We start from the raw sequence: 23,279 nt of genomic DNA on the forward strand, positions 1-23,279 counted from the left end.
AGGGCCTGAACTACAAACGTACTAAGATCCAAATACCACTGGCTAAACAGCAATATGAACTATAAAAATGTGTGGACTTAGTGGAGGTGTTGCATGTGATCTACAAAGACTACATGTACAATTGAAAAATGGTGCAGGCACCCTTATTTAAATGAGGTTTTTTGGGTGTACCATTGGGGCTTTTACCACAAAGACACTCAATCATGCTCCTACCTGTCGGTTTCGCTGTGTTTTGAATCCAACATGTGCCACTTTTTCTGGCCAATTTATTTTTGACAGTCCATATATGTTGGCAAGCATATGTAGAATAGAGCTGCTGCGCAATGGCCTCCTTTCCCACAGCTGTGTCAGCTTGCACGCACTTCTTATGCGTACCAAAAAAAGATGCAAAATAGCCCTCGCAGTTGAGTTTTATTCTTGATAAATCAAACTGTGTGCAAAATAATTGTACAAACCTTGTATCCATATGAGTTGGGAAATTGTGTTAAATGTAAATATAAATGGAATTCAATGATTTGTAAATCATTTTCAACCCATATTCAGTTGAATGCACTACAAATACAAGATATTTGAGGTTCTAACTCATAAACTTTTATTTCTTGCAATTGCACTTTGAGAAACGTTTTGCAAATAATAATTAACTTAGAATTTCATGGCTGCAACACGTGCCAAAGTAGTTGGGAAAGGGCATGTTCACCACTGTGTTACATCACCTTTTCTTTTAACGACACTCACCAAACGTTTGGGAACTGAGGAAACTAATTGTTGATGCTTTGAAAGTGGAATTCTTTCCCATTCTTGTTTTATGTAGAGATTCAGTCGTTCAACAGTCCGGGGTCTTCGCTGTCGTATTTTACTCTTCATAATGCGCCACACATTTTAGATGGAAGACAGGTCTGGACTGCAGGCGGGCCAGGAAAGTACCCGCACTCTTTTTTTACAAAGCCACGCTGTTGTAACACATGCTGAATGTGGCTTGGCATTGTATTGATAGTGTAAAACAAAAAAAACAAAAAAAGATAGTGTAAAACACAGAATATTTGCGCAATTTATTTTGACCACAAATGCTCCTTACCTTAATTTGGATGGTTACCTTATAGGAGGAGCTAGTTGAGTGAGGAGGAGACTCCAACCGTTTTGCTCTCTGGCAAATTTATTTTTCAAATAAACCCCGACTATACTTGAAATAAATCTGTGACCAGGTTTTAAGTAAATCAATGAAGTGCATTCAAATACAACGTGATGCTGTATGACAGTCTGACAGAATAATTGCACTTGCATCATCTCCTCCCAGTATTGTGGGCATTCTGATGGTCAGCATATATTTTGCATATTCAGAAGACAGACGTGCTAAACGGATTGTGCTCCTTATTCTGATCACTAAAGAGACACAATCGACTGTGCGCATGGTTAGTAGATCAGCTTTGCATGTGCTATCAAGTTTTCACGTGCAAGCATGCTTTTAGCCCATGGGTCGGCAACCTCTACCACTCAAAGAGCCATTTTGACCCGTTTCACAAAATAATGAAAACAATGGGATCCACAAAACTCTTTTGAAATTTAAAATGAAATAACACAGCGTACAACGTTTTTTTTTCCCTTTTGCTATGTATAAACTAGGGGTCTCAGACACGCGGCCTGCACCTTTTATATGAACATTTTATATTAGTGCGGCCCACGAGTTTTAATTGAATGCCGCTTGACAACACCACAATTGCCAACCATCCCAATTTATCCGAGAGATTCTTAAATTTCAGGGCAACTGTTCCCTCGAATGTCTGCTGATTTTCACCCAAACGATAATATTAAGGGCGTTCTGTGATGACATTGTGCTTAACACCCTCTACAAATGTAACAAAAAGCTTGTCAGCCCATTTATATATTGTATGTGGCTTCTGCAGACACATGTAAATGACTGCAAGGCATACTTGTTCAACAGCCATACAGGTCACACTGAGGGTGGCCGATTAAACAACTTTAACACTCTTACTAATATACGCCACACTGTGAACCCACACCAAACAAGAATGACAAACACATTTCGGGATAACATCCGCACAGTAATACAACATACACACAACAGAACAAATACCCAGAATCCCATGCATCACTAACTCTTCCGGGCTACATTATACACCCACAACCCCGCCCACCCCAACCGATGCACGGAGAGAGAGGGGGATGGGTGGGGGCGCGATTATGGTTGGTGGTAATCCATTAAAATTGTCAATGAACAAGGGCGGACCGGAAGCGGCAAATCCGCAGTCGTGATAGGCTTTGTAAAACGCTGGCTCATTTTTTTTAAAACAGCACACGTTCTTTCTCGATGCTGACTAAGTAAACAAGCTTATTTTGTACATCATTCGGTACTGACAATACTGAAAAAATCAGGTATGGATGTATTTTGTGCGTGTTTGTATGGTCTTGGTATCAAAGTATCGATACTTTTGACAACCTTATGTGTACTGGGATTGGTTGGCGACAAATGTTTGTACCCCAGTCCCACCCAAAGTCAGCTGAGCTAGGCTCCAGGTCACCCTGCACACAAGGAGAATGGATTTAATTCAATGGGATGTGCAGCTTTCTGCCTTCTCACCTCACTCACGGTTTATTTGTGTCACTTGTGCACAAATATTCAGCTCCCTGTGTATTTTTATTAAATTTGTATTTGAAAAATATGCATCCCTTTGTAAGGAGCATCTGCCACATGACTAAAATGTAAATTCAGTCCATGTGAGAAATTGAAGGTCAGCGACTGGCGCAGTGAAACAGCTTTCTCTTTAGTAAAGAAATTATTCTATAAAAAGCTCCCTATATTATCGTGCTGGAACGTGAGCGGGGGGGTCACACAATGGCAGAATGAAAGCCTAGTTAAGTGAGCAATAAAAGGGAGGGTTTGAACAACACACGTGCACGTACACATCCGTGCACGCTGGCAGGAGCATTGATAGCTTCTGAGCGCCTCGAGCTTTGAGTGCTAGTTGGGCACAGGATGCAGAAAACGAGTACTCAGTGAGGTCTCATCTGTGTTTTGTCTTGTTGCCGCTTTCCTTCAAAGAGCCTTCAGCACGCGCCCACACACACACACACACACACACGCATGGCGAGTGGGCTCATCAGCCACTCTAAGCGAGCCTCTTAAAGACAACTGTGGTGCTTTAATGTAAGCTCACGGCAGCTAGACAGCCAGCACTGACAGACACCGAGACAGGGGCAGAGAGGATGAGCATATCATACGTTTACTTATACGGCATAATAGATGTTTGCGGAGGGAGGGCTGTTTTATTCATAGACTACTTTTGAAGCCCTCTGTAAAGATCCATGTCAGCACTGATAACCATCTTTAGCATGACACTGCCTTAGGCTTTATCAGCTCACCTCAGGCCTTTAGAGCACGATGATTTAGTTCAAGTTCAAGTGTATTGTTCTTCGGTCAACAAACAAACAGTTATACACACATAGATTGAAAATGAGAAAAAAAAAATGTTGCAGACCGAAAGGGTTTAGGCCGAAGTTGAAAACTTATTGCGCCTAACCCTATAAGCAATGTCAAAATATTAAATAATTAAAACCAATGGTGTCCTGCATTATTGATCTTTGAGGGCTTTATTTGCTAAATAACGGAACTCTCCTGAAGGAACCATCCATCCATTTTCTACTGCTTATTCCCTTTTGGGGTCGCGGGGGGCGCTGGCGCCTATCTCAGCTACAATCGGGCGGAAGGCGGTGTACACCCTGGACAAGTCGCCACCTCATCGCAGGCCCAACACAGATAGACAGACAACATTCACACTCACATTCACACACTAGGGCCAATTTAGTGTTGCCAATCAACTTATCCCCAGGTGCATGTCTTTGGAAGTGGGAGGAAGCCGGAGTACCCGGAGGGAACCCACGCAGTCACGGGGAGAACATGCAAACTCCACACAGAAAGATCCCGAGCCTGGATTTGAACCCAGGACTGCAGGACCTTTGTATTGTGAGGCAGACGCACTAACCCCTCTGCCACCGTGAAGCCCCTGAAGGAACCAATAAAGTAATATCTATCTATCAATCTAAATACTGCATATTTCAGTTTTACTATAAAAACAAAGTTGTCTTTGACAGAAAAGGCATAAAACTTTGTTTATTTTACTGTATGTCAACCTCAAGTTGATATAGAAATTTACTGTAAGCATTAACTAAAAAATAATAATAATAATTTGACTTATTTTTAACATTTTAGTGTCTGAGACCCTCTATGCTCCCCAGGAGCCTAAATGATTAAAAAAAAATCCATATATTTTGTTATGGTTTGAAAATAAAAAATATCAAAAAGGGCCCCCGCATGTTTAAATTTTTCCGTGTGCGGCCCTTTTTGGAAAAAGTTTGGACACCCCTGACGTAAGAGAACACCAAGAGCAAACTTCTGCAAACGTGAGCTTTAGAATGATGATGACGAATAATTTTTCACTGTCTTTATAGTAAAAGGGCAGACAAGTCCGATGGGTCAATTAGTCCACGTGACAAAAAGTGTTCACGTAGGTGGGTCGACTCCAAAAAAAAGGAAGTGACGAAGAGGGCGACGGTTGAGTTGTTTCATCCATCAATGAAAATAATTTTGTCAAAACTATGTGCAGATTATTAAAAAAAGTATCCATTGAAGATGTAAAAATCTGGTCAGTTCCTTCTTTTGAAGACTTTAACCTTTGAACCATTATTTATTTTGCTATTGAAGACAACTTGAACATCATTCTTTCAGCCCTGTACCAGTGATTGGACATACAAAACATGCATCAATGTCCCCGAAACAACAGATAGTACGCAGCGTAAAGGCCAGCTGAATATGTACTCTTTCTAAGGAAGTTCAAGTCAAATGTGTGTCTTTATTGTATATTTTGTATAATATTCTAACATTTGCATGCATCATGATGAATTATATTGTTTTATAATTTGCCACCATACTATCTGACTGATCAATCAGAGAATAATTTAGTTATGTTTTTAATTAAAGGTCAGACTTTACTGATTGATGCACGCAATAGTCAAAATTGGCTGCATTAAACTATGAATTATGCCAATTGTGAATAGAAATTAATTCATGATATGTCTAATCTTAACCTGTTAAGGGCGATGGGTCAGCTGAAGCCTAACCCAGCTTGACTTTAGTGTCTTTAGGACAGGTCACCAATAATCACAGGACACATACAGATACAGTCAAGAACAATTTACAACCAGATTCACACATTTGGACAATTTAGTTTCCATGTGGGAGGAAACCGGAATACCCGAGTAAAATCATAGCCAGATTTAAACCATTGCCACCTAAAATCATTAACGTAATCAGACTCTTGAGAATTTAACTGTTTTATTTTTTTATTTTTTTAGCCTAAAATGACTGAATTTGCTGCTTTAAAAAAATAAGTACAAATAAATAAGCTGCGGCAAAGGTTACAATGTTTTGAGGCTCATCTTTAGCATTGGCTTCTGATTTTACAAATTTGATATCATTGTTTTAAGTTTTGTTTTGGAGGCTTAAGTCCCAAAAGCACAAGATTTTAACAAATCTAACATTTATGTACTGTACCTTGATAGCAGTTTACATGTCCTCACAGGATCTCGCAGGTCTTTTTTGAGATATCTGATCTCATGAGGTTTTTTTTACCCAAAATTACAACGTAAATACATGTTTTAAGTGTTTATTATAAACAATAATGCAGGGAACAGTGCAAATTTCTCTAAATTGTGATTGTCTCCCTGCGTAATTATAATAGGGAAATTAGTTGAAGAAAACATAATTAATAAATAAATAAAAAATAATAGGGTTGTCAAAGTTAACGTGTTATCTAATGTGGTTAATCACAAGAATCGATTAATTTAATATTGGAAAAACACAGATTCCATTCCATCCATCCATTTTCTACCGCTTATTCCCTTTTGGGGTCGCGGCGGGCGCTGGCGCCTATCTCAGCTACAATCGGGCGGAAGGCGGGCCACACCCCGGACAAGTCGCCACCTCATCGAAGGGCCGACACAGCTAGACAGACAACACTCACACCCACATTCACACACCAGGGCCAACTCAGCTAGACAGACAACATTCACACCCACATTCACACACTAGGGCCAACTCAGTGCTGCCAATCAACCTATCCCCAGGTGCATGTCTTTGGAAGTGGGAGGAAGCCGGAGTACCCGGAGGGAACCCACGCAGTCACGGGGAGAACATGCAAACTCCACACAGAAAGATACCGAGCCTGGATTTGAACCCAGGACTGCAGGAACTTCGTATTGTGTATTTATCTCATTCACTTAAGAGACTAGCTGGATATCAGCAATCGTCACACACACGTCAACCAGTGAAAATTTGGCGGAGGCGAGTCATGGCAGAAGTGCATTGCGCTATTTGCGCTATTTATTTTGACTACAATTGCTTCTTACCCTAATCCAGATGGTTTCCTGATAGGTGCTGATAGGGTTGCTTTGCTGTAAGTAATGCATTTGTCAGGGCAAAGATGATTGAGGAGACGCCAACTATTTTGCTCATTGGCAAATTTCACTTTCAAATAAACTGACTGTACTTTAAATAAAACTGTGACGAGGTTTTGAGTAAATAAATAAAGTGCATTCAAGCACAACATGTTCCGGTATGACAGTCTGTGTCACACCTGGACATGGATTATTTTTGCTTCTTCGATGCAAGGAGAATACGGGACGAGCCAGACGTGACTGTGAGTACATGTTTGTTTATTTGGAATACTAAATCCAAAAATAAACAAACTAAGGGCGCTCACAAAGAGGTGCAAAACTTTGCTACAAAAATACAAACAGGAAAACAAAACAACTGCTCGATGGCATGAAAGACAATGAACTAAACTTAAACTTGCACTGTGGCAGAACTATGAATAACTAACACAAAAACACTTACATGAAGCAGAATGCAATAATCCCAGACTGATGGACAGAAAGAAAATGACTTAAGTAGTGGCTGTGATGATTAGGAACAGGTGCGGGACTGAGGGCAGGGGCGTGACTAGGAGGGCAAGGTGAAAATCAATGAGTTGTCATGGTAACAAAAACAAACCAGGAAGTGAAAAAACGGAACAAGTCCAGAAAACAAAACAAAACATGATCAAACATAAAACCAGATTTACAGACGTGACAGTCTGACAATAAAATGGCGTATTGACAAAATATTAGGGTATTTTTTTTTAAGTTGATTTAAATTATGCATGCAAGAAATTCACTGCAATCCACCATAATTACCATTATAGAATGAAAAGGTGAGATTAATCAGATTTAAATATAATCATTCAACAGCACTAACAAAGAACAAAAAAAATATGAAATGCATCTTGCCAACATGGAACAAAAAATGTGCGAAATAGGCTTTATTACAACAAAGTACACTAATATGTCTGTGATTATCTCAGCCTCCACATGTGGAAAAAATTAACGAAAAACTTTCACAGTTAAAAATCACCGGAAATACTGTACTGTCATGCAGCAATACTGTACAAATTACATATTTTTTACCAGCTATGCACTGACTAATTTCAAGTCTATTCATGCTCCCATAGGCGCCGATCTACATTTCTGCCAGTGGGTGCTCGGTGTGTGTGTATTTACATTTTTTTTTTACTTTCAGCGAAGTTAATATCCCATATGATTTGTGGCTTTATTTTTTTTTCAGACGGACCAAACTTGCCACAAAATTAACTACAACAAGATTGATTTTTCCAAAATTATTTTAAAGATTGAAAGTTGCTGTTGATCCCATGTGGGTGCTCAGCATTGGATCGGCGCCTATGCATGCTCCTTGTCTATAGTGCACGTTTCGGACGCTGCTCAGGGACAAATGGGATCACGCTTCAAAGTGATGATATGGGTTGCGAGGAAGTTTAAGGGATTGGACAAAGTTGCGAGTCTTTTGATTGATTGATTGATATTTTTATTAGTAGATTGCACAGTACAGTACATATTCCGTACAATTGACCACTAAATGGTAACACCCGAATAAGTTTTTCAACTTGTTTAAGTCGGGGTCCACGTTAATCAATTCAGTGCATGATTTGCAGGGATTCGAGAGGGACAAGGGGTCGAAAATTGGTTGTATGGTTGAATTTAAATAACTTGGCGCAATCCCAACATTGCAATATCCATGAGGGTCTGAATAATGATATTGTATTGTCGATAACTCCTATTAATCAAAATTACCTGTCTGTCCACAGCTGATCACCCCACATGCCATCCGAGTACAGACACCACCCAGACACATCCCCGGGGTGGTGGAGGTCACGCTGTCCTACAAATCCAAACAGTTCTGCAAAGGCACACCTGGACGCTTCATCTACACAGGTATTACTACCTATACTGTATGCACCAATGTTCTCTAATTACAGTCGTTGACTGTGTAATTAAAAGAGATCATACAACTCCAGTCTACCGACCTGCTGGCTGACAGTATAATGCTGTTCGCTCCTTGATAGGAAAAGTTGTGCCTCATATTTTTCACAGCGCTAATGTGCATGGAATGCATATATCCAAAGTATGACTAAGGCGGGTGTGGAGCATCACATCAGGGAATGAATATGTTTGCCTCCTTTTATGAAGCAGGTGAAGGTCAGGGGGAGGTTTAACCTTTTGATTAGAGGGATTATCGAGATTTAACCCGGTAGGGGCGATCCATACTGAGATTTCTGATGGCGGGTGTGTTACATCAGAATGTATCGGCATAGATTTATAGCCAGGCGGTGAAAAGAGCAGCGGAGAGAGTGAATGTGAAGCAGTGATTAACCGACGCGTGGACACAGGTCTCAGGGGAGAATGTGAATCACATAAATCTGTCTGTAATCTCAACCACTGATGGATTTAGCAAGTAAAGCCCCCACTGGAAGTGCCAACATTTGACAAAATCACATTTGTGCAAACGTGCTGGCTGGTTCCCTTTTATTTATCTTTTTTTTTTTTGCATGTCTTTTAATTATTGTACATTGACAGAATCTGTGTGGCAAAGAAGGCTACTAGGTGGTTAGTGCAGTGGTTCTTAACCAGGGTTCGATCGAACCCTAGAATGCGGTGAGTCGACCTCAGGAGTTCGGCGGGGATCAAAACACACCCGACTCTTCGTGTAAATACAAACTTCTCCCTGTTGGCATATTACAGATACGGCAACAGCTGACTGATTTGCAGGTGTGTAATTTGTTGTGGGTTTATGCCCTGTCTTAGTTTTGTTGTTTGAACAAGGTAATGTTCATGCACGGTTGGTTTTGTGCACCAGTAAAAAAAATATGGTAACAATTCAGTATGGGGAACATGTTCACCATTAATTAGTTGCTTATTAACATGCAAATTAGTAACATATTGGTTCTTAACTAGTCATTAAGTACTAATTAATGCCCTATTCGGCATGGCCTTATTATAACTCTAACCCTGACCCTAACCCTAACCAAATAACTAACATATTCTATTACTTAGAACATCCATCCATCCATCCATTTTCTACCGCTTATTCCCTTTCGGGGTCGCGGGGGGCGCTGGCGCCTATCTCAGCTACAATCGGGCGGAAGGCGGGGTACACCCTGGACAAGTCGCCACCTCATCGCAGGGCCAACACAGATAGACAGACAACATTCACACTCACATTCACACACTAGGTCCAATTTAGTGTTGCCAATCAACCTATCCCCAGGTGCATGTCTTTGGAAGTGGGAGGAAGCCGGAGTACCCGGAGGGAACCCACGCATTCACGGGGAGAACATGCAAACTCCACACAGAAAGATCCCGAGCCTGGATTTGAACCCAGGACTGCAGGACCTTTGTATTGTGAGGCAGACGCACTAACCCCTCTTCCACCGTGAAGCCCAGTGGTTCTCAAATGGGGGTATGCGTACCCCTGGGGGTACTTGAAGGTATGCCAAGGGGTACTCGAGATTTTTCAAAAATATTCCAAAATTAGCTACAATTCAAAAACCCTTTATAAAGTGAAGTGAATTATATTTATATAACGCTTTTCTCTAGTGACTCAAAGCGCTTTACATAGTGAAACCCAATATCTAAGTTACATTTAAACCAGTGTGGGTGTCACTGGGAGCAGGTGGGTAAAGTGTCTTGCCCAAGGACACAACGGCAGTGACTAGGATGGCGGAAGCGGGAATTGAACCTGCAACCCTCAAGTTGCCGGCACGGCCACTCTACCAACCGAGCTATACCGTTATTCAATAAATGTATTTATTGAATAACGCTTCAACAAAATATGAATGTAAGTTCATAAACTGTGAAAAGAAATGCAACAATGCAATATTCAGTGTTGACAGCTAGATTTTTTGTGGACATGTTCCATAAATATTGATGTTAAAGATTTCTTTTTTTGTGAAGAAATGTTTAGTATTAAGTTCATGAATCCAAATGGATCTCTATTACAATCCCCAAAGAGGGTACTTTAAGTTGATGATTACTTCTATGTGTACAAATCTTTATTTATAATTGAATCACTAGTTATTTTTATATCTTTTTTTCTAAATAGTTCAAGAAAGACCACTACAAATGAGCAATATGACATAGTGCTGTATTTTACTTCTTTATCTCTTTTTTTCAACCAAAAATGCTTTGCTCTGATTAGGGGGTACTTGAATTAAAAAAATGTTCACAGGGGGTACATCACTTAAAAAAGGTTGAGAACCACCGACTTAGAACATGTTCCCCTAGTGTCCAAATAACTCTAAATTAAGTCTTTGTTACTTAGAATATGTTCCCCTATACTGAAGTGTTACCAAAAACATACAACTTTGTCTTGAATTTGAAAAAAAAAACATTTTATTTTTCACTAAAGAAGGGTTCGGTGAATGCACATATGAAACTGGTGGGGTTTGGTGCCTCCAACAAGGTTAAGAACCACTGGGTTAGTGTAAGTGTGGAAGTCACCGCACGCATGCATAACCACTCTAACTGCATTACCAAGACAGAGGGCAGATGGGTGGGCAGCCTTTGCCATGCCAGAGCTGTCCAACAGCCCTCAACGCTGCCAAGCCTATAAATGTGCATAGGTGTGTGTGTGTGTGTGTGTGTGTGTGTGTGTGTGAGTGTGTATGTGCAGCCTTTTAATGTGCCAGACACGGGGAAAGGGTATGCATAAACACATCTCTTCCCAGCCCTCCACTCTTTCACCTTGTCACATCCACTTATTCCAAACTTGCCTCTTTGAACAAATTCAGCCTCTGCCGCCTTTGCCTCTTCGCCGCTGGCACGTTGAAGGGTCTCAACAGGTGAGACCGAGCAGGAAACATCCACTTGGACCGTCATGCCACACCTACGGAGCGCGGCACCTTCCCTGGAATAGTGGCCCGTGTCAAGGCCTATAGACCCCATCGTCGGTGGCTAATTGTATCCGCCCGGCAGCGCCTCACATGACAAAGTATTTGGAGGAACAAAGCAAGCGACGAGGAGAGAGATGGTGGATTACCGTGGGGCATGTTGGCCTCCTGGGTCTGTTTGGCACCAGTTTGAGCCCAGTTGCCAGTGGGTACTAATCATGGAGGATTGGCAGCACTGCGTGGCAGCTGGCAGCTCGCGCGTACACACTCGCAGACACCCATACGCTCGTATATTGCGTGCGCACACACATGCACACACACCCTGAATTACGTTGGGGACAGCTGGCTTTGCTAATCAACTTCTGCTGAGGAGAGGAAAGCGAGCAGCACACAGACCTAATTAAGTCAACACATACCCAATACTGCTGCTACTGCTACTTTGCAAACACACACACACACACACACACACACACACACGTACAGACCCTACCGTCCATAGGTTTGCTTCGGCAAACATGGTCATTGATGCTCTACAACAAGCACCCAGGAACATTTAGAAGCGGTGCAGGACGGAGGAGACAAGAAGGGGACTTTTGGTGCAGAAGCCATTACTGTAATGTGTTCTCCGCTGTCTCTGAGGACTCCTTTGCCGTTCGACTTCAGAAAGCTCCAATTAGACTCATCAAAGGCAATTAAGCTCTCCACTGATAAGAATAAAAGAATGTTTTCCATTCTCCACTCTTCCTCTGTCTTTTCATCCCCTTATCCCCCCTCTCTGCTTCTATATGCCCTCTGCCTTACCCACCTCTGGGGCTTACGTGTCCCCCTAATCTCGCTCTCTTTCTTTCTCCATCATTATCAGGTCATTGCTTGCTGCCTCTTCCCTCTCCACCCTGTTTAAATGCATTTCCATGTTTGACTGTGTATCACCTTTAACTGGATTGCTGTCTACATAACATTCATCAGTGGAGCGCTCTCTTTTCTTTTCTCCAAGCAATATAAGACGGTAATAATAGTGCATGTCAGCAGGGTGTGTTTGTGTGTGTGTGTGTGTGTGTGTGTGTGTGTGTGTGTGTGTGTTTGTGTGGCACAGAGGTGCTGGCCAACAGATTGAGAAAATTGATGAATCGCCCTTGTCGTTAAAAAGGCAATCCCTCCCTCCTCAGTATGCAGCCTTGTCTGCTTAGTGCTTCCACTCCAGCCTGTGCTGATATTAAAAGGGCCTGCTTGCTCACATTAAGGTCGGCACCGCATGCAGCGGCGGGCATCTGCACACGCGCACGGACAAACATCAGGGGTTGTCTCGCAGTGCTGGCTGGATATTGGGTGTTTAGGAAACATCATTCAGAGACAAAAAGTCAAGAAGGGAATTTAAAACCAGCTGAGAGGACGCCTGACGTCTCTGCTCATTTGTGCGTCTGTGCTGCAAATTTGTCTGCTCCTTGTCATTTTATACTGGAAAGACCAAAATGAAAGGTGAGGTTACAATAGGCGCATTTAGACATCAAAATCCTGCTCACCATGTCATCAAAGCGAAGCACTTTACACTGGAATCAGCAGATTTCTGTCACCCCGGTTTTTACCCGCAAGCTGCTCAGTGAAAACCGAACTTTATTGTCAAAACATTTTATACGTTCATAATGCTAAGTTGCAACTTGTCTCTTTGATGCGTCTTTGTTGTAAAGCAAATGCAGGGGTTGTGGTTTAAAGCGGGATTAGAGCCGTACCTCAACCTCAGAATCAGAATCAGAAGTACTTTATTATTCCCAGAGGGGAAATTAAGATTTTCAGCACAATCCCATTCAAGAGCAGACCAACATTACAGAGAGACAGATCAGGATCGCAGACGGGTCTGCCAACTTCCGGCGCCCCTTACAAAAAAGGTGAGAAACTGGTAAATGCTGGAGAGGGGAAGGACTTGGGGGATGGGTAAAAAAAAAAAAAAGTTTGTGTGTGTGTATACAGTATATATATATATATATATATATATATATATATATATATATATATATATATATATATATATATATATACTGTACCGCTTATTCCCTTTGGGGTCGCGAGGGGCGCTGGTGCCTATCTCAGCTACTATCGGGCGGAAGGCGGAGTACACCCTGGACAAGTCGCCACCTCATCGCAGGGCCAACACAGATAGACAGACAACATTCACACTCACATTCGCACACTAGGGCCAATTTAGTGTTGCCGATCTATATGTATATATATATATATATATATACATATATATATATATATATATATATATAGGGGCGGTATAGCTTGGTTGGTAGAGCGGCCGTGTCAGCAACTTGAGGGTTGCAGGTTCGATTCCCGCTTCAGCCATCCTAGTCACGGCCGTTGTGTCCTTGGGCAAGACACTTTACCCACCTGCTCCCAGTGCCACCCACACTGGTTTAAATGTAACTTAGATATTGGGTTTCACTATGTAAAGCGCTTTGAGTCACTAGAGAAAAGCGCTATGTAAATATAATTCACTTCACTTCACTAATATATGTCTTGCAGTGCTGGCTGGATATTGGGTATATATATATATATATATATATATATACATATATATATATATTCAGTCTTAGCCTGGGCCCCTGGAGAGGGGGTCCAGACTGAGACCAATAAAGAAAAAAACTTCATAGCCATAGCACACATCAACATATGTGTAAGAGAGAAACATCAAAGAACACAAATTACATTAAATACATTAAAATAGCAGAGCTCATGCAACCAGTTGCATTTCTACATACAGCTTCAAAAGTAAAACAACAACAAAAATAAATTAACCAATGATATATGCGCCCTTTTAAATGACCTGAAATCAATTTCATCATTGTTCTCAGCCCCCTAAATAGAACAATTTTAACATGTAACATCCCTCTTAAAAAGAAAAACATATTTTTAGATTAAAATATTGTATAAAAACAATACAATTGCATGTATTACTAACAACTACAGTATTTTTTGAAAAGTAATTGTGACGTTTCGGTGGCATTGTGGTGACGAGTTCTCTCGTGGTGCAGAAAAGATGGAACACAGCGTGAGGGTAAGGATCAATCAATCAATCAATGTTTACTTATATAGCCCTAAATCACTAGTGTCTCAAAGGGCTGCACAAACCACTACGACATCCTCGGTAGGCCCACATAAGGGCAAGGAAAACTCACACCCAGTGGGACGTCAGTGACAATGATGACTATGAGAACCTTGGAGAGGAGGAAAGCAATGGATGTCGAGCGGGTCTAACATGATACTGTGAAAGTTCAATCCATAATGGTTCCAACACAGTCGCAAGAGTCCAGTCCAAAGCGGATCCAACACATAATGATTTATTTACACACTAAAGAACACTATAAAACAGACTAGGAAACAAAACACTTTACATGAAGGCACTAACAAACAAAACAACAGAACTAGCGTGCAAGTTAGAAAGAACAGAAAGCGCTAGCGTGAGAACTAGGGAAAAGAACAAACAAAATAGCGTGGAAGATAATCGAGCGCTAATAGTTACCACAATGCTGGAATGCCACATCATCTGTTGTGTTGGAGCAAACAAGAGTCCAAGAAACAAAGTCAAACAAAGCCTGTCTTAGATAGGGAGATAAATAATCAAGGGCAGGTGCACGTGATCAAAGGAGAGACAGGTGACACTAAATGGGTAACTATAACAACGGAACAAAACCAGGAAGTGCCACAAAGAACTGAGGAAGACAAATACTGGACAGAATGCGATAAACAGAACCAAAACCAGAATATGCCATGATCCTACATGTGGATCATGACAGTAATGTATTAATACTGCGTTAAAAAGTACTGCATTAACTTTGGAAAGTGGACTTCTACGGTATCTCCTTGCAGCTGCAACACCGTCAAACACATCATAAGCAGCTTTATTTTTTCATGGATAAATGTCCAACCCTTTAGATATTACCTTAATATTATTGGCTGACTATAATCTCTTTATGTTTCAATGTAGAGCAGACTTGCAATGAAATGCTCAAAATGCACTGCCAAGTTGGTGACATGCTTGCTCATGTTTTTGATGATTTCTTTCTTTAATTCAATGAATACCATCCATTTCTTCTTCTCAGCACTGCCTTTCACACTTACTTTCTCCTTTACAGTTGTTGAAAGACCAATTTATTTCTATCTCTAGCTATAAGCTACCACTTTTGAGTAAGACCAGAGGTTTTAGGCAGGTTCACTTTGACACATACACAGCAACTTAAAGCATAACAATAAGCCAAGAGACAGAGCTTATCTCAAAACACTGTTAAGTTGAGGTATCACTGTACAGTAAGACTTCGAATTTCTGTTCGCAATTCGTTCAAAAAGGCCTAGTCGTGCACAAACCAAAGCAGTTTTACAAGAAATAGTGTAAATGTAATACATTTGTTCCAAACATAGAAAAATATTAACACTTAATACTGTCAAGGCCTGAACAGGACTCTGAACACAGATGCAGGATTTTAAGAAAATATATTTATTTGGATAAGGGAAAGGGTCCAAAAGGGGAGAAACTAAACAGGCTATCAAAACAGAGTTTACCTAACCTCTAAACTAACAAAAATCTCAATAAACTCAAAACGCTCCAGCAGCGGAGGGAAAAAGGTGCTAAGAATACCAAATGCAAACTACAACAAAAAGCGCTCCAACGGAGGCGATGCTAGGAAGCTAATCTTACCTGACAAAAGGTTTACAAACAAATAAACTCCCGTGGATCAAAAGGGTACAAAAACATGGCAATGACTGTGGACATGGAACGCTGGAGGTACGCACAAAAGATACGAAAACACTCCGGCACAGGACAAGAGGAGGGCGAGACATTTATACACATGAGGGCGGGTGACACAGGTGGGCACAATCAGGCAATCAGGAAGGACGTCAGACCAGTGAAACAGGAGGAAGGGCAAGTGATCTGAAACGAGAGGCAGAGTCAGCCTTTCAAAATAAAACAGGAAATGAAAAAACATGAAACCAGACAAAACCCAGACAAGACTTCACCCAGGTGTGACAAATACATTATATATCAATCAATCAATCAATCAATGTTTACTTATATAGCCCTAAATAACTAGTGTCTCAAAGGGCCGCACAAACCACTACGACATCCTCGGTAGGCCCACATAAGGGCAAGGAAAACTCACACCCAGTGGGACATCGGTGACAAGGATGACTATTAGAACCTTGGAGAGGAGGAAAGCAATGGATGTCGAGCGGGTCTTACATGATACTGTGAAAGTTCAATCCATAATGGATCCAACACAGTCGCAAGAGTCCAGTCCAAAGCGGATCCAACACAGCAGCGGGAGTCCCGTTCACAGCGGAGCCAGCAGGAAAACATCCCAAGCGGAGGCGGATCAGCAGCGCAGAGATGTCCCCAGCCGATACACAGGCGACCAGTACATGGCCACCGGATCGGACCGGACCCCCTCCACAAGGGAGAGTGGGACATAGGAGAAAAAGAAAAGAAACGGCAGATCAACTGGTCTAAAAAGGAGTCTATTTAAAGGCCAGAGTATACAAACGAGTTTTAAGGTGAGACTTAAATGCTTCTACTGAGGTGGCATCACAAACTTTTACCGGGAGGGCATTCCAGAGTACTGGAGCCCGAAATGAAAACGCTCTATAGCCCGCAGACTTTTTTTGGGCATTGGGAATCACTAATAAGCCGGAGTCCTTTGAAAGCAGATTTCTTGCCGGGACATATGGTACAATACAATCGGCAAGATAGGATGGAGCTAGACCGTGTAGTATTTTATACGTAAGTAGTAAAACCTTAAAGTCACATCTTAAGTGCACAGGAAGCCAGTGCAGGTGAGCCAGTACAGGCGTAATGTGATCAAACTTTCTTGTTCTTGTCAAAAGTCTAGCAGCCGCATTATAGAGAATAATTCTGAAAAAAAACTAATCAACAGTATTTGTACCCTTATCTTATAAGGGTTACTGGTTCAATCTAGGCCTGGAGAGCTCATGTCGAGGTGTCCCTTAGCAAGACACCAAAAAAATAAGTGCTCCTGATTGTTCTTAGTTAGTGCCTTTCACGGCAGCTTCCGCCATCAGCCTTTAAGTGCATGGGTGAATGTGATGCACAATGTAAAGCGCTTTGGGTATCATTCCAGGTATAATAAAGCGCTATATAAATGCAGATCATTTTTTTTAACATTTCTCTTGAGTTTAATAGTGTTTCTCTTTTTTTGGTCCTGTGGTAGCTTATTCTGCATTCATACGCAATAAAAAAAAGCAGAGACTGAGTTGCTAATAATTCTTTATTTTATTACTAAAATCCGCAAAATGATAAAACGGGCAAACAGAGTCTTTTAGGCGCAATGTTTGGCTAGACAATAACCAAGTTTTTTGTCGGAAACAGAATCTTACAAAAAGTGGGGCGTACGAAGATCGTGAGTTGACTGTTTTTCTTTTAAGGCACAATTCCGGCAGCAAATGGAGACAGACAATCCTTATAATTGTAGTGTAGGGTTGTACATTATACCAGTATTAGTGTAGAAGCGCGATACTAAGGAATCATATTCGGTACTATACCGTCACTGAAAAATACCGCCACGTCCCCGCGCCCCCGTCGTTGTCACGTCATGTCATTGCTGGTTTATGAGCAAAGGAGCATGTTCGGCAGTGCACAATCACGCAGTACTTATAAGCAGACACAGTGTGTAAACAGAAAAGGCAGAACGAACGCATTTTGGCTTAAAAACCAAGGATAAAGGTGAAATGCCCATCGGAAGAGGTACTTTTAGACATGGCTAACTAGCTAGCGGTTAAAGTCCAGCCCCAGTCGGCAGTGTTTTAGCGACTTCTAAATCACTAATCCTCGCCTCCATGGTGACAAATAATGTATGTTTCTTACAAGTATCATCCCTGCAGGATGAGGAATAGCTAAACATGCTCCACTACAAACCGTAGCTCACCGGGGCCAAAATGTAAACAAACGCAATGGGTGGATCTACACCCAACATCCACTGTAATGATACCAAGTACAGTAGCGTATCTCGTCGATACTACTATGAATAGATTTTATTATTTTTTGGCATCACATCTTTCTTTTTTTTTTTTTTTTATATTATGTTTATAAACTCAGGAAATATATCCCTGGACACATTAGGACTTTAAAAATGACCAATGTATGATTCTATAATTACTTGATATCATATTGATACCCACATTTGAGGTATCATCCAAAACTTATGTAAAGTATCAAACAACAGAAGAATAAGTGATTATTACATTTTAACAGAAGTGTCAACAGAAAATGTTAAAAGAGAAAGTAAGCAGATATTAAAAGTAAATGAACAAGTAGATTAATCATTAATTTTCTACCACTTGTCCTTAATAATTTTGACAAAATAATACAATGGAAAATGACACAATGTGTTACTGCATATGTCAGCAGACTAATTACGAGTCTTTGTTTGCTTACTTACTAATAAAAGACAAGTTGTCTAGTATGTTCAGTATTTTATTTAAGAACAAATGTGCAATAATAAACATTTGTTTAATATACCGTAAGACTTTTTGTTAAAATAATACCAATAATGCAATTTTTTTGTGGTGCCCATTACTTAGAAAAGTACCGAGAATAATGAAATAATTTTGGTACCGCCACTAAAGAATGTTTTCATCGGTTGTCTGGTTACATACTTTTTTCACGTTTTTATACTACACATACCGTGTAGTATAAAAACGTGTTTTAAAAAACAAAAAGTCCATATCATCATAAAGTGGCGACAGCGACAATATGTGAATATGTTTGACCCGATCCTGAATACCAAATAATATCCAAAATAAGTAACTACAACCTTACAGTGATAATAGTGTATATTACAGTAGTTTCAGCTTCTATATCCCATCACGGCTTAGTATACACGAGTTAAGTAAAATGTTATAAAAAGCTCTCAGATGCAGTGTTAAATGAGTGTCTGTGTCAGTGTCAATCAAGTCCCAGTATATGATATTCTTTGTCAAGACAGAATTTTGATACAGCTCATGTATTGGATCTCATTAGGTAGCGCAGGTGTCAATGCAGGCATCCATCAATAATGGCAGCGCAAAAAAAGGGAACATAATGAGAGGGGAAATGCACTGCCTACCTTTCTATCCAAACAGACTCCCAGATATACTCCTCATTCATATGCACACGCGATACACCACCGACTGCAGCATGTAGTCATCCGGCAATAAAAGTGGGGTGCAACCATGAGGAGATCAATTACTTGTCTTGCTCCTATTTGTGAATGCTGTCTTTTATTGAGCTTGGGTGGAGGCCTGCTGTTGATTAAAACGGCCGGTCTCCAGCTGGAGACGGAGGGCCAGCTGAGATAGCAGCACACGTTTCGCATTTACGCCGTCTTAACTGCGAGGAAATTCACACCCCGATTTGAGATTGAGATTAATTTTCTGCACCATGTGGCTTGTCTTCCCTCTTTAGCATGCTCAGTTCTTATTACAGAAGCATCTGCTCCGTGATGATGATGTAAATGAATTTGGAATGTGGGTTGTTTTGTACGCCGCCGAAATGAGCAGCGCTCACCGAGGGAAATGATTCCCCGTGTTTTGTTATGTCTTAATTCGAGCGCGCGCTTTTCATCCAAACTTCCCGAATTTGCATTCTCCCACTGATGATCCATGCTGTCAGGTATTGTTAACTGTCGACATACGCCTTTTTTTTTTTTTTTTTTTTGCAACAGATAATTAGAGCTCAGGTTGTAGTAGCTTCCACACCTCCATTGATTTGTAGAATCTTTTAGCGCTCCTCCTCCCCGCCTCGCTGCCTTGCTTTAAGAGCAAAAAGCTCCACTCATCTGTGTTCTCTGTATGAATTTCCAGCCATGCATTAGTCTCCCTGACATTTTCAAGCGATGCTTTATTTAGCCTGTCGGATTCTCCAAATAAACGCAATCTCGAGGTTTATGGAAAAATGGATAAAAATTAGATTGTAAGTTATTGATTTGAATTATGTGTGTGTATGTGTGTGTGTGTATGTGGGGCAGCTCTCATCCGTGCGTAGGGAGGGGTGTGGGGGTCGGGGTGGGGTGGGAGAAATGAAGCCGTAATTCAGGGCTATTGAACCCCCTGCCACTGGCGGCATCGATCGGCGAGCAGCGCTTATGAGATCACACCTGAGCACTGGAGACTGCAGAGGGGGGCGGGGGAGGGTGCGTAAAGCGGGAGACGAATGAGCTGTGAGGGAGAAGGGGAGAAACACGGGGGTTGTGATATGATCAGCTCCTAAGCCACCGTCTGAGGTCCTGAGAAGGCGCTAACATCCAGCCTCAGTGCCAATTACCTAACCCTGCCAGAACACACATTGACACAGAACTAGTGAAGACCAGTTTCCTCTCCTCCATCTTTTCTGCAGCCCTCCTTCCCGTTTCCAGTGGTAACAACCAACCATCTGACCTCTCAATTACACTCCTGAACCAGCCCTTCCCACATTTCCTCCCCCCCGCACATACCTCCAACATCCCTCCATCCCGCCTCTGTCTTCCTCCCCTCTTCCTCTTCCTCGCTCACCCCTTCAGACCCGCTCCCCCTGCGGCACTGTGGGTTATTATGGTGAAATATGAAGCGGTGTAGATTCTAAGCTTCATGAAATTTCCATGAGCATTGATCTGATCTGATGTGGGTGATTGCTAGGTGAATCCCTCCAGTCCAGGGCTGTTGCTCATCTATTCATTTATTTATGGCATTTATGTTTTACTGGCTTTGATTTGCTCTTCTGGAGAGCGACAGCTAAAGATTATAAATATACCTGTACAGGAGAGTGTGCTTTGAATCCTGCACTACACTTCCCCACTTCTACTCCGGTCAGGCTTTCCTCCAGCACAATTGCCGGTGTGAAATGGGAGATATTGAGAAGAGATGTACGAGCCTAACCCCAAAGAGGAACACGCGCCTGGTAAAAGTGCTAGAAACGGCTTTATGGTGCTTGAAAAACAGCAGAGAATGTCGACTTCTTCTCTCAATTACTACTTATTTACATACAACAGGATCCATCTGTTTATATTATGGGCCTGATCTACTGTGATCCAAACTACAAGTACTAAATCGCAAATTTACAATAACACTGTGTCTACTCTTAGTGGACGTGTTGTGGATGATCTACTACGACTCCGTGTATAGTTGATAACGAGTGCAAAAGTGATGCAGACCCCTATTTAAATGAGGTTTTTGCATGTGTACTGGCTACCACCATGGAGATGTATATGGCGTCTATGGTCTAAACCTGTGGCGTTTCATCATGTTGTTTACATGCAGCACACATGTATAACATGTATCTGAAGCGCCATCTAGACCAGAGGTTCTCAAATGGGGGTACGCGTACCCCTGGGGGTACTTGAAGGCATGCCAAGGGGTACGTGAGATTTTTTTTTTTAAATATTCTAAAAATAGCAACAATTAAAAAATCCTTTATAAATATATTTATTGAATAGTACTTCAACTAAATATGAAATGCAACAATTATGCAACAATTATGATTAATTCATCCAAACGAGAAGATATAAACATCCCATCAGTCAGCATCCTTGTCAGAGCAGAAATTGTACAGTAAGTGATTGTTTTATTATGTTCGTAGTTTTTATTTCTTGTTTAGCACTCAGCAATAGTGCTCATTGCTAGATCTGTTTATCTTCAGCTTCTAAAACTTGTCATATGTCCCCCTTATATTCAGGCTCAAAAATATAAAGGTCTGGATTATTATTTGTCCCAAACTAGTCGTTGTTGTTGTTGTTGACTCATGAAGTATACCATGAGTAGTCGTGTTGTTGTTGTTGTAAAAAGCGAATGTTGTGATGCGTCTATGAAATTAATGTGCCGCTATGCTTAAAATGACCAAATATTACATGTTAATAAAACTACACCTTATGCTACATTACATATATACTTACAAAGTATATAGAAAACATTGATGGAGATTTTTTAATGTGTTTAGAGCGCTTTATAGGCACAATTGAGCAACTCCCATTACCTCTATTGTTAGCTGACTCTTGCTCGTGTTTATTTACAAGTTAGAATGCATAAATAAAGAAAAACATGTGTAGGCTTGACTCACATAAGGATTGTGAATGATAGACAACATTAAAACAAAAAGTTAAATTCCCCTTTAAGTCATCCAGCAGCTATAAACTTATACAATGTCATTGCTCAATTTAAGCAATGTCTAATATTTTTATTTCTGACTGTTAAAATTTGTTGACACGCACAAAAATGAAATATTTTATCTCCCAATCGTCTGATCACTTCCTTTTTTTTTTTGTGCGTCGCTGTGTCTTTGTGGAGTTTGCATGTTCTCCCCGTGAATGCGTGGGTTCCCTCCGGGTACTCCGGCTTCCTCCCACTTCCAAAGACATGCACCTGGTGATAGGTTGATTGGCAACACTAAATTGGCCCTAGTGTGTGAATGTGAGTGTGAATGTTGTCTGTCTATCTCTGTTGGCCCTGCGATGAGGGGCGACTTGTCCAGGGTGTAAACCGCCTTCCGCCCGATTGTAGCTGAGATAGGCGCCAGCGCCCCCCGCGACCCCGAAAGGGAATAAGCGGTAGAAGATGGATGGATGGATGTGTCAATTTGCACAAACACTCCAAACATCTTGAATATAGACGTAATACAGAAGCTGCAGAACAGTCTTGATAAATCACATTCCAAATAATAAATGATTATATTCATATCTCTTCCTCCTCACAATATTGTGGGCATTCTAATAATCAGCAGGCATTCTGCATAGACTAATGACACACATGCTAAATTGATTGCTCTCCCTTGTTTGATTATTTATAAAACAATCCTATGAGCATGAGCTGAGTAAATCAGCTTTGCGTGCGTTATCACGTTTGCATGTGTTTTAATTCACGCAAACCCTTACTAAATCAGGCCTTATATACAAAAGTAGTTTACTTGTTCACTTAAAAGGCATCCGTCACTTTGTGGAGAACTGATTAAAAATAAATCACACAACAAAAAGC

General features: G+C 41.1%; 1 protein-coding gene across 5 annotated transcripts in view; it reads left to right on the forward strand.

Moving 5' to 3' along the window:
* ebf1a (EBF transcription factor 1a) overlaps window positions 1-23,279 on the forward strand; it is a 160,705-nt gene that overhangs the window by 93,018 nt on the left and 44,408 nt on the right. For all 5 annotated transcript variants that reach the window (XM_061901868.1, XM_061901870.1, XM_061901869.1 and 2 more), the window contains exon 10: window positions 8,211-8,337. In XM_061901868.1, coding sequence (XP_061757852.1) covers window positions 8,211-8,337 — 127 coding nt within the window. The remainder of the gene's footprint in view (window positions 1-8,210; window positions 8,338-23,279) is intronic.

Source organism: Nerophis ophidion, linkage group LG05, assembly GCF_033978795.1.
Source record: "Nerophis ophidion isolate RoL-2023_Sa linkage group LG05, RoL_Noph_v1.0, whole genome shotgun sequence".
Classification (NCBI taxonomy): domain Eukaryota; kingdom Metazoa; phylum Chordata; class Actinopteri; order Syngnathiformes; family Syngnathidae; genus Nerophis; species Nerophis ophidion.